At 45.2% G+C, this 16,163-nt stretch overlaps 2 protein-coding genes across 2 annotated transcripts in view; both read left to right on the top strand.

The window, feature by feature from the left end:
* Window positions 1-1,879, top strand: part of ZNF354A (zinc finger protein 354A) — a 22,865-nt gene extending 20,986 nt beyond the window's left edge. The window contains exon 4 of the mRNA XM_074390709.1: window positions 1,654-1,879. Within this exon, the coding sequence (XP_074246810.1) occupies window positions 1,654-1,793 (140 nt within the window). The 3' untranslated portion in view covers window positions 1,794-1,879. The remainder of the gene's footprint in view (window positions 1-1,653) is intronic.
* On the top strand, window positions 1,808-15,907 carry LOC141582509 (putative uncharacterized protein MSANTD5). Its single transcript, XM_074390715.1, has 4 exons — window positions 1,808-1,883; window positions 14,455-14,539; window positions 15,044-15,349; window positions 15,666-15,907. Exons 2-4 carry the CDS (start codon window positions 14,458-14,460, stop codon window positions 15,905-15,907), a joined length of 630 nt encoding a protein of 209 aa, XP_074246816.1. The 5' UTR covers window positions 1,808-1,883; window positions 14,455-14,457.
* The last annotated feature ends 256 nt before the right edge of the window (window positions 15,908-16,163 follow it).

The raw sequence follows: 16,163 nt of genomic DNA on the forward strand, positions 1-16,163 counted from the left end.
TTTATATATTGTGTTAAGGATACTTAATATGAGATCTGCCCTATAGTTTATTTTCATTTATGTATATGTGAATCCCAAATGCAAGTATACATTTCATGATTAATTTTCAAAACATTTGGTATCAAATTAGAAAAAAGATGTTTTGAAGCTCTCTCTGCAGTACACAATTGTTCATTCAGTACACAGCATATTGGAAAGTTAGATATAAGCCAGGATATACTAACAGCAAAGCCTAAGAGATATATGATTTCCTCAACTAGTACTTAAAAAAGGGATAAGTAACAAATTTTCCAATTAAAGGAAATTCAGATGAAAATAAACCAACCATAGCAGAAATTATAACGACCTTCCACACTGTATATCAGCATCATCAATCTTTTCAGCTCAAATGACCAATTGAACACACCAAAAATTATTTCCTGGCTCTAAGATTGCAGATGAATTTTCAAGTGTCAGAATAAAATCTGCAGTAATAAAAATGTAATCTTAGCCGGGCGCGGTGGCTCAAGCCTGTAATCCCAGCACTTTGGGAGGCCGAGGCGGGTGGATCACGAGGTCAAGAGATCGAGACCATCCTGGTCAACATGGTGAAACCCCATCTCTACTAAAAATACAAAAAAAAATTAGCTGGGCATGGTGGCGCGTGCCTGTAATCCCAGCTACTCAGGAGGCTGAGGCAGGAGAATTGCCTGAACCCAGAAGGCGGAGGTTGTGGTGAGCCGAGATCGCGCCATTGCACTCCAGCCTGGGTAACAAGAGCGAAACTCCGTCTCAAAAAAAAAAAAAAAAAAAAAAAGGACCGGGCGCGGTGGCTCAAGCCTGTAATCCCAGCACTTTGGGAGGCCGAGGCGGGTGGATCACGAGGTCAAGAGATCGAGACCATCCCGGTCAACATGGTGAAACCCCGTCTCTACTAAAAATACAAAAAAAATTAGCTGGGCATGGTGGCGCGTGCCTGTAATCCCAGCTACTCAGGAGGCTGAGGTAGGAGAATTGCCTGAACCCAGGAGGCGGAGGTTGCGGTGAGCCGAGATCGCGCCATTGCACTCCAGCCTGGGTAACAAGAGCGAAACTCCGTCTCAAAAAAAAAAAAAAAAAGTAATCTTTCTGTTTACTATTAAAGATTATTAAGATGTAAAATGGCTCTTTTTACAATATAACCCCATATGCAAACAATCACAGTGAATTTTTGCATCTGGGATTATATTGTAAAAAGGCATTTTAGATTTTTTTTTTTTTTTTGGCCTGTGCAGTGTTTTGCTTTTGAAAAATTGTGCTTATAAAGCTATCTTATCCCTTCTAGATGAGACCTGGGAAACTATGAATTTTTTTGCAGAAACAATTGAGTTAATAAGTCAGATTGTATTCCTTTGGTTGATATAATCCAAATTTATGTAGATGTGTAGAAGTGCAAACAATTTTTATTCAAGATTAAAGCAAAGCCTGGAGTACTCCATGGAAGGTGTCCTGCCCATATTCTGCATTTCTGCATGATGCTACACAGACAGCATCTGATAGCCGTTCTATTGACACTGAAGTCATCATGAAATTGTTCCCTTCCTCAGCATTTAAAGTGTTTAAACTGAACAGTTAAAATATTTTTGTGATTTTGTTGTCATTCCATAATCTTTAATTCTCTCTTTAATTCTCTAGCACTCAGAAACTTGTTGGAATTCCCCGTTTCAACTACAACATGTAAACAGCCTGGAAGTCATCACCCCAATCCTTACAAGAAAAAGCTGGTCAAGCTGAAAATCAGTGACTTCTATCTTTCTGAGAAGTCACGAAAGTGAAATCTGGAGAGACGGGCGTATCCAGAGACACAGCTGAGATCTATTTACTTAGAGCATACTGGAGCCATAAACTGGTAGGAAAACTAACAGGTAATTTTGCCGAATTGCTGGAGGCTGAATATGGACTACTGAGAATGAGAAACTTCTGGGGGCCATAGTCATAATGGGTCCAGCATACCGCCATTGCCACTAGCTCCAGGAATCCCAACAGATTCACAAGGCGATGATCTGAGAAACACCCACTAAGGGCTGTGGCAGAAGAAGGGGAATCATTGTGCAATACACCCAGAGTGTTCTCCCTAAAAGCCTACACTCTAGGGAAAAGAGTTTGCCGGAGTCTTATGCTAGCTGGAGGAAGGACATTCCCCCACTCTCTCTAACCTTCCTGTCTCACCTCAGGGATAGGAAACTTTGTCAGCATGGGTCAAGACTTCGAGGATTTTAGTAGACTGGAATGCTGTAACTGGTGGGGGGAGGACAGGGCAAGGAGGCAAACTGATACCACTGGAGAAACACTTGAGTAGGTCCCAGCGCCTGGACACAGGCCCACTGACAGAGGTAACTGGAAGATCATAAAATGCACCTGCCCTGCCACCATCCCAACAGAGCTGCAGTGCAACAGTGCTGGGTGACAACAGACAGAGCCACAGACTGTCCTGAGGCGAGCGTTTGGGGAAACTCAAAATCACAAGTGGAGACAAAAGCAAGGACACTAGTGGAATTTGAAGGCCCTGGCACCTATGGATGGGCAATTTCTAGCCAAATTAATATAAATATAGCAGCATATTAAAATGATGACACATCATGAACAAGTGGCATTTATCCCAGAAGTCCACAATTTGTTCCACATATGAAAATCAACCACACCACATTTAATAGAATGGGTGGGGGAAGAGTGTGTTCATCTTGATGCAGAAAAAGCATTTCACAGAATGCTGTTAGCTCTACAGTTACACCAAGGCGGGGATTTTTCAGCACTTCCGGTTTCACTGGAAACTCAGTGAGGTAGAAAAAATTCAGAAATCATGGGCGTTAATTTGTACAAAATAAGACAACCTCTTTTTTTATTTTTTATTTTTTATTTATTTTTAATTTCTTTTATTGAGATGGGGTTTCACCATATTGGTCAGACTGGTCTCGAACTCCTGACCTCAGGTGATCCACCTGCCTCGGCCTCCCAAAGTGCTGGGATTACAGGTGTGAGCCACTGCACCCGGCTAATAAGACAACCTCTTATTTCACAGTTGGGAATATGGGGCCCAGAATCCTTTCAAATGCTTGTCCAAGTTGAAGTCAGTCACATCCTTACCCAGGTATCCAATGAAGCACTGGTGTAGGTGCCACCCTGAAGACATTTGGCTGATGCCATCCAAGTCCCAAATCCTTAAGCTAATCAACAAGGAGCGCATCTTGGGTGGACCTGATTCAATCAGCAGAGTGAGATGTAAGATTTCCTTTTTTGCAGAGGAAGATACCAGGACCCAGAGAGAGCAGAGGATGTACCTGAGCTCACAGAGCAAGTGAAAGTGCTGAGACTCAGTCTCAGACTATTTCATTGAAAAGCAAGGTCTTAGGCTGGGCGCGATGGCTCATGTCTGTAATCCCAGCACTTTGGGAGCCCAAGGCAGGTGGATCACCTGAGGTCAGGAGTTCAAGACCAGCCTGGCCAACATGGCGAAAACCCATCAGTGCTGGCATGTGCCTGTAATCCCAGTGACTAGGGACACTGAGGCAGAATTGCTTGAACCCGACAGGCAGAGGCTGCAGTGAGCCGAAATCGTGCCATTGTGCTCCAGCCTGGGTGACAGATCGAGACTCCGTCTCAAAAAAAAGAAAGAAAACCAAGGTCTACCCAACACCCACTGCAAGTCATGGTCTGTTCCTTGACATTGGGGGCTGGCTTCTGTCCCCTGGGCCTTGTACTCCCCTCTGGCACAGCGATACTCACTGCCTGAAAAATGTGTCAGTGGGCCCTCTGTTTCCACTCTCCCGTCTCATCCCCTGCACCTGCTCCTCCATCCATAGCTGGGTAAGAGTACCATAAGTTCTCTCTCTGCTCTCAGCTTCTGTTTTCTGACCTTTGCTGTTATCCCTAAAATATTATACTATTTTGTCACTAAACTGTTTCTGCCCAGGAACCCCGATATTACTGCTTACCTATTTGTTTTAGTCCATTTGGGCTTCTACAACGAAATTCCACAATCTGGCTATCTTACAAAAACAAATGTATTTCTCACATTGTGGCAGCCGGGAAGTCCGAGATGTGGCTGTGGTAGATTCAGTGTCTGGTGAGGGCCCACTTTCTAGCTCCTTCTTTGGGTGGTGAAGGGGAAGCAAGCTCTCTTTGGACTCTTACGAGGACCCTAATCTTATGCACGAGGGCTCCATCCTCATGAACTCCACTAGTCTTAATCACCTCTCGGAGGCCTCATCCCCTCACACCATCATATTAGGCCGTGGGGTTTCAACACATGAATTTTGGGGGTACACAAGCATTCAGATGTGACACACTTAATTCTCAATTACTTTTCTCCAGTGACTTCATTTCTTCCAGATCCCCTTGAATTCAAAAATTGTGGCTGTGTGAATTATTCAGACTTGGTATTGAAACAATTGGTGATTTTCTTTCAAAAATTTTTGGGGGGGTACATGTGATAATTTAATACATTCATATAATTTGTAAAAATTAGATCAGTGTGCAACCCGCAGAGACCCTTCCCAAAGCAAATGAGAGCGAGGAGTTGTTAAGCCGAGTCCAGGTTTATTGGGATCTGTGGGCAACCCAGGCGGGAGGGGAGCTGAGCTGCACCCAGCAGCTGCCGGAGAGGGTTTTTATAGGGAGGGGGCCTGCTTAGGTGAGGTGTTGTGAAGTGATTGGTGGCGGTTGGGCATGGGCGGAGGGGGAATATTGTGGCGTGCAGGGATTGGTTTAAGCTTTGGCGGGCTAAAGTGGGAGATGATTGGCTTGCCTTGTCGCTGGGAAGGCGGAACTCTAGAGGTAGCCCGTACAGGTGAGGTGTCATGGAGTGATTGGTGGAGGTTAAACAAAGAAGAAGGAAGAGCCATGTGGCAAGGGGGATGGGCTAGGTAACAAGGAGAAGGAAGAGCCATGTGGCAAGGGGGATGGGCTAGTCCTGTTGCTGGGCAGACTAACCTCCAGAGGCGGCCTGCTGGATGTGGGTCCCGGGTATGGGGAATGGGCTCTTTCTACCTAACAATCAGTATAATTGGGATATTCATCACCTTATTTATCTTTTCTTTATGGTAGAGACCGTCAAATTATTCTCTCCTAGCTATTCTGAAATATACAATAGATTGTCATAAACTGTAGTCACTCTACTGCTCTATCCAACACTAGGTCTTATTTCTTCTATTGAACTGTATATTTGTACCATTAATCAACCTCTCTTCTCTCATAACTTTGAAAATAGAAGCAGCTCTGAACCGCAGTGAAATCCACTCCCTTTGTAAGGCATATACTGGACCATTAGGCTTGAAAGTTTCAGGCTTTGCCCTAGAGAGGGGCCCTAGAGAGAACCCTGGGCTATAATGGAGGACCAAGTCTCCTTGGGATTTTCTCTTCTGTGTTCCAGCTCACACTTGTGAAGAGAGCGAGTTCTGCAAGCCCAGCGCATCACACTGTGCAGCGGGGCGAGGCACCCTCACATGGGACCCTGCCCGTGGGCTCCCTCCACACCTGCCCACAGGGCTTGCCATGCGAGCATGTCCATGCCTCACTCCTGCTGTTCCTCAGCGACGGGTGGACAAAGCAGCAGCCCTGACAACTTGTCCTCGTTCATAGTGAACGTGGCCTCTCCCCCGAGGCTGAGATCCAGAGAGAAGAACAGGATGTCCTCATGGGATCTGTTCTCTTGGGTGCTGTCTCGGGCGATCTCTCGTGTGTCTTTGGAATGGGAAAGGCTGGGCTCAGTGTGCACAGTGGAATTGCCCTGCATGTTTGTCTCCGGGACTGCTCTCTTTTCTGGCCTCTTACTTACTATTTCAGATCCTCTTGACACCATTTAGGTGAAAATTAACAGCCAGCACTGTGGCTCATGCCTGTAATCACCGCACTTGGGGAGGCCAAGGCTGGTGGATCACCTGAGGTTGGGAGTTCAAGACCAGCCTGACTGACACGGTGAAACCTGTCTCTACTAAAAATACCAAATTAGCCAGGCATGGTGGCGCATGCCTGTAATCTCAGCTACTCCGGAGGCTGAGGCAAGAGAATCACTTGAACCTGGGAGGTGGAGGTTCCAGTGAGCCAAGATTGTGCCATTGCACTCCAGCCTGGGCAACAAAAGTGAAACTCCATCTCAAAATTTAAAAAGAAAGGGAAAATTGACATGGGTCGGGCACAGTGGCTCATGCCTGCAATCCCAGCACTTTGGGAGGCCGAGGTGGGCAGATCACGAGGTCAGGAGTTTGATATCAACCTGGCCAACATGGTGAAACCGTGCTTCTACTAAAAATACAAAGATTAGTGGTCGTGTGCTACTCTACCTCCTGAGTAGCAATATCAGCTACTCTGGAGGCTGAGACAGGAGAATTGCTTGAACCTGGGAGGTGGAGATTGCAGTGAGCTGAGATCACGCCACTGCATAACACTTAGTCTCTCTTAGATCGATTTCCCTTTGTCACTAGGGAACCTGAAAAGACTCCATTTTGATTTGCAAATAAAATACTTCCTTGGCATATCAGAAACTACCATTGGCTCACCCTATCCCATTTCTTTTTAACTAAGCTAGGGAAGTTCTTTGCAATTTTTATTATTTAAAAAGTTTTTAATAATAAACATTTATAAATATGTAATATAGAATATATATTTATAAATAATGTATAAATATATACTATATAGATATATATTTATATATTTTAATACATATATATTTTTTTCTTTTTTTGAGATGGAGTTTTGCTCTTGCCGCCCAGGCTAGAGTGCAATGGCGTGATCTTGGCTCACTGCCACTTCCACCTCCTAGGTTCAATTGATTCTCCTGCCTCAGCCTCCCAAGTAGCTGGGATTACTGGCATGTGCCGCCACACCTGGCTAATTAAAAAAAATATATGGGCCAGGCGTGCTGGCTCATGCCTATTATCCCAGCCCTTTGGGAGGCTGAGGTGGGAGGATCACCTGAGGTCGGGAGTTCAAGACCAGCCTGACCAACATGGAGAAACCCCGTCTTTACTAAAAATACAAGATCAGCCAGGTGTGGTGGCACATGCCTATAATCCCAGATACTTGGGAGGCTGAGGCAGGGAGAATCCCTTGAACCTGGGAGGCGGAGGTTGCAGTGAGCTGAGATTGCACCATTGCACTCCAGCCTGGGCAACAAGAGCAAAATTCTGTCTCAAAAAAAACAAAAAAAAACAAAAAAAAACAACTTTTTTTTTTTTTTACTTGGAATAGTCTCAGGATTTTTGGTTAAAAAAAGAAAAGAAACAAACAAAAGAACTATATATATGTGTGTGTGTGTGTGTGTGTGTGTGTATTTAAATTTATATATATATATATATACATATATATATATATTTAAATTAATCCAGGGAAGCCTGTCCAATCTCTGACCTGTGCAGACCTTCTTCCTCACACACCCCATTACCTCACACTTTCATTACTTTCAGTAACTTTCCCCCAGTATTCTACACTGTTGCCCTTCCAGTTTCCAAAAAATCCAGACAATATTAATCATACATTAATTTTTTACACTCAAACATTGAAACAGTATCTCCTAAATTAGATGATTTTCCCAAATGTTTAAAACTGAATACCCATGTTTCCTCACCCTTGAAAAGACAAGCAGCCCTGAAAATGTGTGAAAGTCATTTCTTTTCAATTCACACCCTTCTCTCTAATCTCAAAGCTCAGAAAGTCTTTCCTAAATCAGGTCCTAATCTTCTGCCCTAGGCCCCAGAGATTCTGTGGCATTTCCGTCTCTTGTCAGAAATAAAAAGGTCCCTGGGCTTTGGAGCCTCTTCAGGCTCAGCTTCTCAGCCCAGATTGTGCATCGGAACCACCTGGGACCCTCTGAACTCCTGGTGCTCAGGATCAACTTGGATGGTCACACTGGAATCTCTGAGAAGGGACTCTCAGGATGGTCACACCCTCTATTGGGAGTGCCAGCCTGCAGCCTGGGCAGTTCTAATCTAATCTAATCTAACCTAATCTAATCTAATCTAATCTAATCTAATATCTCCCACCTCCCAGGGGCCCAGTGGGGTGGGACGGGACCAAGGTGTCCCTGGACTCACTGTAGTTCATGGCAAAGCCCATAATACTCCTCTAAGGCAAGGACCTCAAACCAGACTAGTGTTAGAATCACCAGGGAATTTTTCACAACACAATGACCAGACCAGAATAATTAAATTTGAATGATTGGAATTGGTCTTTGAGAAAGCCTTCCAGCTGATTCCATTGTAGAGTCAGGACTGGAAAGCTGGCCTATGGCTGGATGCACTTGTAGACAAGACCCACAGTTTCACCGAATGCATAGGCCAGTGGGAGAGCTAGACTTGAGCAGGGAGTTCTGTTGAAATGTACTGTGTCAAAGTCGAGGACAGCATGACAACGTAACACCTGTGAGGAGTGCCAGGGTGGGAGAAGGCCCCCATGCCCAGGGCGACTGGGGCCTGTGAGAGGAGTGGGCCTGTTTGGTGACTGGTGATGGGAGCAGGGCAATGAGCAGAAGCAGCAAAGGCCCTGAGGCCACACAGTGGCCAGTGTGTTCAGGACATGGGATAAGGCTGGAGCCCAAACAGAGAAAATCATCTGGATCTGAAGCCGCCCCATGGCCGTGAAAATGAAGAGTGTCTGCCCTGAAAAGTCACAGAAACAGGCTTGGGTGCATACTGAGGACAAGATAAACAGGGTCCCCATTAGAATGCAACAGCTATTGTCCATGGAGCTACATGATGCCTGCACTATTTTAATTTCAGCATGAATAAAAAGTCAGTGAATGCTACATATTTAGAAAATAGGGTATCAGGCTGGGCGCAGTGGCTCACGCCTGTAATTTCAGCCTGTAATTTTGGGAGGCTGAGACTGGTGGATCACCTGAGGCCAGGAGTTCAAGACCAGCCTGCCCAACAAGGTGAAATCCCATCTCTACTAGGAATACAAAAATAAACTGGGTGTGGTGGCACATGCCTGTAATCCCAGCTACTAGGGAGGCTGAGGAAGGAGAATTGCTTGAACCCAGGAGGCAGAGGTTGCAGTGAGCTGAGATCATACCACTGCACTCCAGCCTGGGCAACAAAGCAAGACTCCACCAAAAAAAATAAAAAATAAAAAAAAAAAGAGGCCGGGTGCTGTGCCTCGTGCCCATAATCCCAGCCCTTTGGGAGGCCCAGGCGAGTGGATTGCATGAGATTAGCAGCTCGAAACTAGCCTGACCAACATAGTGAAACCCCATCTCTACTGAAAATACAAAAAATTAGCTGGGCGTGGTGGTGGATGCCCGTAATCCCAGCTACCCGGGAAGCTGAGGCAGGAGAATCACTTGAACCCAGGAGGCGGAGTTTGCGGTGAGCTGAGATTGCGCCATTGTACTCCAGCCTGGGCAACAAGAGTGAAACTCCGACTCAAAAAAAAAAAAAAAAAAAAAAATGAAGGAAAGGAAGAGAAAATAGGGTATCAATCATCAATCATTTCTGTTTGAGAAGAAGCTGTCATTGGGAAGATAAAGAATTCAGGCATTATTTCTGCGTTTCTGCTTTTGAAACAGCCTGGATATGCAGCTGCCATTTACACCAAGGGGGAAACCCTGGAGATGAATTGAACTGGAGGTGACGTTGGGGACGAATACACTGAGTGGAGGCTCCTGCCAGATGTAGTGCTGAGGTGCCTACAGTTTCTATTTTCCTGCAGCAAGACCAAGGACTCGAGCCTGGGAAAGAAGATGGTGTTCATTAACATTTGGGGGAGAAGAAAGAATAGCGTGGTCAGATTTTTGTCTCAGATGTCCCTGAGGCAGGGTGGGGCTGTGCTGGACAGACCCAAAGTGGGAAGCACAGAGAACAGCTCCCTGGGCACATGGACATCGGGAAACGGAAGCCTGAAATCTCTCTGTGGAAGTGAAGAGAATGTGTATTTTTAGATGACATGGAAAGAAGCCAGGATTAGTTTTAAGCCAATACACATGCCATTTGTTCTGACTTGACAAGGTGCCAGTAGGCCCAGCATGGTGGCTCACACCTGCAGTCTCAGCACTTTGGGAGGCCAAGGCAGGAGGATTGCTTGAAACGAAGAGTTCACAACTAGCCTGTGCAATGTAGTGAAACCTTCTCTCTCTCTCTCCTCTCTCTCTCTCTCTTTCCGCTAATGGTACAGCATTTTATTACCCAGTTGAGACCCTGTCTCTACAAAAAAAAAAAAAAAGAAGCAGCCAAGCATGGTGGCACAAGTACCTGTCATAATCCTAGCCACTTGAGAGGCTAAGGCAATGGGATCACTTGAGCCCAGGAGTTCAAGGCTGCAGTGAACTATGATCATGTCACTGTACCCCAGCCTGGGCAGCAGAGCAAGACCCTGTCTCTAAAAATAAAAAATAAAGTCCCATTCACTGTGAAGCCCCCTTCCTATCTTCCCAGACACTTATCACGTGCTAAAAGCCATGAATCTTAAGATTATATAGTGTATAAGACCAACTCAATGAAATAAAACAAGAAGACAAGATTAGAGAAAAAAGGATAAAAAGGAATGAGCAAAGTCTCCAAGAAATATGGGACTATGTGAAAAGACCTAATCTACGCTTGATAGGTGTACCTGAATGTGACGAAGAGAATGAATCCAAGCTGGAAAATACGCTTCAGGACATTATTCAGGAAAATTTTCCCAACCTAGTAAGGCAGGATAATATTCAACTCCAGGTAATACAGAGAACACCACAGAGATATTCCTCAACAAGAGCAACTCCAAGGCACATAATCGTCAGATTCACCAAGGTTGAAATGAAGGAGAAAATACTAAGGGCAGCCAGAGAGAAAGGTCAGGTTACCCACAAAGGGAGGCCTATCAGACTTACAGCAGATCTCTCAGCAGAAACGCTACAAGCCAGAAGAGAGTGGGGGCCAATATTCAACATCCTTAAAGAAAAGAACTTTCAACCCAGAATTTCACATCCAGCCAAGCTAAGCTTCACAAGTGAAGGAAAAATAAAGTTTTTTGTGAACAAGCAAGCACTCAGAGATTTCATCACCACCTGGCCTGCTTTACAAGAGCTTCTGAAAGAACCACTACACATAGAAAGGAACAAACAGTATCAGCCTTTCTAAAAAAATACCAAAAAGAGCATTAATATAATGAAGAATTTACATCAACTAATGGACAAAATAGCCAGCTAATATTAAATGGCAATATTAAACTCACATATATTATTATTAATTCTAAATTTAAATTGACTAAATCCCCCAATCCAAAGACAGACAGGCAATTTGAATAAAAAACTAAAACCCATCAGTATGCTGCATCCAGACCCATCTCACATTCAAGGATACACAAAGACTCAAAACAAGGGATGGAGAAGGATTTACCAACCAAACAGAGAGCTAAAATAAATAAATAAAAAACAGAAGTTACAATTAAGCAACAAAGATCAAAAGAAGCAAAGAAGGACATTATATAATGATAAAAGGATCAATGCAACAACAAGAAGAGCTAAAGATCCTAAATATATACGCACCCAATACAGAAATACATGTAGATCAGTACCACATCATATCAACTTAGAAGTTTAAACGAAATGTTGGTTGGCTCCTTGTTTGTTATTCTCTTCCCTCATTTTTTTTTAATATCTCCAATATTAAGGACAATCATAGGCATACCCATATTTAGACTGCATTCTAGCCCGGGCAATAAAGCAATACCCCCATCCTCTCTCCCTCTTCCTTTCTCTTTCTTCCTCTTCTTTATTCTTTTTCTTAAAAAAAAAAAAAAAAAAAAAAAAAAAAAAAAAAAAAGATTATATAGAGAGTAGAATGGCATAAATCCCAAGAGTTAAGATTCATTCTGAGGGGCATCCCTAATCCTGGACTGCATATGAGATTCTGAAGCCAGAAAACAAGCTAGGAGTTGTTTCCCTCACATGCTGGGTACTCAGCACCCTCCTTCTCCGTTCCCACCATCACTTACTTGGCCAAACTGTTAACTACTCTCTCATCTCCCACTCTGCCTCCTCACTTCTGTATACGTAGATCTCAAGTCTGTCCTCTTGTAAAGAGAAAGCTCTGTTCGCCTCTCCCTTCCCCACCCTAAACTCTTATTTTTAATCTAAGCTTCTCATAGAGGGGGGTCTCACATCCATAACTACCGTCCGTGACCACCCATTCACCCTCGACCAACTGAAGCCTGGTCGCTTCCCCTAATCCGCACATCACAATTAATCCTCAAAGGTCAAACCCTAAGGACATCGCTGAACATTCAGTGCCAACTCAGGGGGAAGGGGTGATTTATCTATAGGAATGTAACAACCCATCCCTTTGCGTTTGGAGATGTGGGTCTCAGAGACCCTTAGAACTCCTGCCAGTTGATTTCCAATTTCCCTGTTGTAGTTATTCAATCAAATTCTAGTCTGGATGAAGGGATTTTGCCGTTGTGATAAAAGTACTAAATTAGTTTATCTTTAATTAATCCAAAGTCTCAGGTTGGGTGGGTCTAACTCAATCCCACTTCAGATTTAAAAATGACCAGATCTGCATTGTTGGCGTCAGAGACCTCCAGAAGCTGAGAGAAGCAAACACATTTCCACACTCAGGTTCCTCCTGACTCTGCTAGGTTCCACTAGGGCAGAGGAAGTGCCAGTGTTTCGCCAACGCAGGAACAGGCCCCGCAGGCGCAGTGAGAAAAATCCCAGGAGAAAACCCAGGAGTAAAAATGGAAGTAAGTTGAAGGGAGCCTGCTTCCTGTTTCATGGGAGAATCGATGGGGTCGTCTTTCACTTCATCCCACAAGAATTTTTGCAGTCATTGAAATGTGTGCTCTTCGTTACAAAAAATTTTCGTTTTTGAGACAGTCTGGCTCTGCCATCCAGGCTGGAGTGCAGTGGCGCAATCTCGGCTCACTGCAGCCTCGGGCTCCCCGGTTCTTGAAATTCTCCTGCCTCAGCCTCTCTAGTAGCTGGGACTACAGGCGCACACTGCAACGCCCGGCTACATTTTTTTGTATTTTTAGTAGAGATGGGGTTTCACCATGTTGCCCAGTCTGGTCTCAGACTCCTGAGCTCAGGCAATCTGCCTGCCTCGGCCTCCCAAATTTCTGGGATTACAGGCGTGAGCCACCGTGCCTGGCCTATAAATACTAACTTATTTAATCCTCATAGTAAGCCTGATGGAAAGTGTTACTACGTTCACTTTACGGTGAAGGAAACGAACGCACAACATGGCTAACTACCTTGAACAGGGGACCCATTGGTGTAATTTTCGGAGCCAGGAAAAAGCAGCACTTTGACCCCTGAGCCCAGGACCTTCCCAAGCTGCTCTAGCTGCCTCTTGTTTATCTATTCACAAGTTCCTGATTTTAATGGGGCTGTATATCTGCTTTGAGAGTTCACCTCCAGAAGTTCCGTTTAGATCCTGTATTTTCTGATCTTGTCTTACGCGGCTGTTTTGAAGCCTTGCTCCAACGATTCCACCATCGGTGTCATTTCTGGGTCTACTGATGGATTTTCTACCAGTGGTAAATCGAGTTTCTCTGTTTTGTGCACCAGGTGATTTGATGTAGGAGGCCAGCCCTGTGCATTTTACATGATTAGGTGCCAGATACTTCATGTTCCTTTAACTAACGCTGGGCTTTTCTTTGTCACACAGTTAAATAACTTGGAATTAGATTATGCTTTGGGAGATCATTTTGAATCTTTTTAGTTGGGCTGGGAAGAAACGTCAGTCTGAATAATTTGACCCCACTGCTGAGGCACTAACCTCCTAGTACTCTCTTCAAAGCCCCATGGACTAGGGGAACTTTTTTTTTTTTTTTTTTTTTTTTTTTGAGATGGAGTCTCAGTCTGTAGCCCAGGCTGGAGTGCAGTGGCGCCATCTCAACTCACTGCAATCTCCGCCTCCCTGGTTCCGGTTCAAGATGTTCTCCTACCTCAGCCTTCCAGGTAGTTGGGATTACAGGCACAAGCCACCATGCTCAGCTAATTTTTTTAGTTTTTAGTAGAGACAGGGTTTCACCATGTTGGCCAGTCTGGTGCTGAACTCCTGACCTCGTGATCCACCCGTCTGGTCCTCCCATAGTGCTGGGATTACAGGCTTGAGCCACCTCACCCAGCCTGACAGTTTACTTTTTAAATGTAAGGGGGGCTGGGTACAGTGGCTCACACCTGTAATCCCAGCACTTTGGGAGGCCAAGGCAGGCAGGTCACTTGAGGTCAGGGGTTCGAGACCAGCCTAACCAACATGGTGAAACACTGTCTCTACTAAAAATACGCAAAAAATTACCGGGCATGATGGCGCATGCCTGTAATCACAGCTACTCAGAAGGCTGAAGCGGGAGAATCGCTTGAATGCAGGAGGTGGAAGTTGCAGTGAGCTGAGATTATGCCACTGCCCTCCAGCCTAACTACAGAGTGAGACTCTGTCTCAAAAATAAACAAATAAATAAATAAATAAAAAATAAAAGAAAAAGAAAAGAAATTCTTATGTAAATATTAATTTTTTTAATTAGAAAATGGCACTTCAGACTGAAACTACCAAGAACATCCAGAAAACAAAGCAGGAAAATGCAGCCCAGGAACCAGAAAAGCCCTCAGGTACAGTGTCCTCAGTCTTATTTGTAGCACAGAAAATTTTCCAGCTCACCTCCATCTTCTCAAGTCTGATGTACTCATCCCAGCCCCAAGAGGGGGCATCTCAGGAGATTCCAGGGCTGCCCTCAGCATCCCGGGAGCTCCTTGCCCCTGCCCACAGCCCAGGTGAGAGTAAATGGCCCCACCACGGGTAGGATGTGAGTCCCACATCAGAGAAGCTCATAGGCAGCAAATGTGCCATCGTACCCTGTCAATATCCTCTGAAACATATTTTAAGGAACTTGATCAAGACCCAGGCTCTCAGATGCTTCCTTGCCTGTCCCAGTGACTGGATGTCTCAGGCATCAGGACTCAGGCAGATGCTGAATCTCTCACTTCTCATTTAAGGTTTTATGATCTCCCGTAACTGAATGGAGTAAAGTTTGGACCTGTCTGTGTAGAGGCAAGATCCAGCAAATGTACAGCTAAGTTATGCCAAAGTACATTCATATTCCTCTGTCCTTCCAGTCCAGATAATGAAACCGTGGAGTAACCAGGAAATCCGGAGTTTCCTGAACGAATGGGAATTTCTTGAGTGTGAAGTATTCAGGGTGAAGAAGAAGTATCAGGTCGTAGCAAAAATAATTGCCCGGCGTCTCAAGCAGAGGGGTATGAAGAAGAGCTGGCAAGAATGTCTCCAGATGCTGAGAAGCTTGCAGGACTTATACTTCACTATTCATGAGGCCAACCAGAGGCCAAGGCGCCAACCTTTGCCATGTCCTTATGGAGAGGCCCTGCATAGGATTCTGGGATGGAGGATCGACGTCGTCTCAGGTTTGTGTCTTCTGTATTTGCCTCCGTGTTCCTTTAGTAAGCAGCATTGGCTTCCCCCAGCCCACCCTAACCATCCTTGTGCCCTGAGTAGGGCAGAGAAAGATGGCACGGGGCCCTACCCAGAGTCCCTCGGCACACAGCACAGGGGCCTTGCTGCTCTGATGGGCTCTTCCCCAAAGTAATAATCCTGAGGACTTTGTTCATGGACTTGTTTGGAATGGACATGGCCCCAGGGCTGGGTGAGATCACAAGCAAGGATCCAAGGATAAAATGGGTGCCGTCCTCCTGAGCCCTCCATGTGCCTTCTCTCTCTCAGGTCCTCCCTGTGCAGATGTGGCTGACTTTGTACCTTGCGAGCTCCAGCCCCAGGCCTATGGCGTTCCCATAGTCTTACAAGACCTGACCTGGTACCCAACACCTGTGATCTGTGAGGAAAATCTTCACGTACCTGGATGGGAGCCCTGGAACATGGACCTATCATGGTCAGTTCCATATATGTATCCTGCCTTTCCCTCAGCAGGCCTGGTTCCCTCACCACAGTGGGCCATCTCTGACTGATCCAGATCTTGAAGACAATTAGAATCTGGATCCTGATTCCATCAGAAAGACTGAAAAATAGCACAATATGTGTGTGTTGGTGCATGACGCCTTCCTCTTCGCTTTTGGTGTAATGAGAATAAATGTGAAGTAAATGAATGACTGTGACCTCATCCCTTTCAGCCTTGTGCTTATGGCTTGGGTTGAACCCCCAATTATAGCAAGGCCACAGGACGGGGAGGGAGCTCAGCCTCCCCGGTGACTTGGGACCTGTTCT

Source organism: Saimiri boliviensis, chromosome 20 (genome assembly GCF_048565385.1).
Source record: "Saimiri boliviensis isolate mSaiBol1 chromosome 20, mSaiBol1.pri, whole genome shotgun sequence".
In the NCBI taxonomy this organism is placed as follows: Eukaryota; Metazoa; Chordata; class Mammalia; order Primates; family Cebidae; genus Saimiri; species Saimiri boliviensis.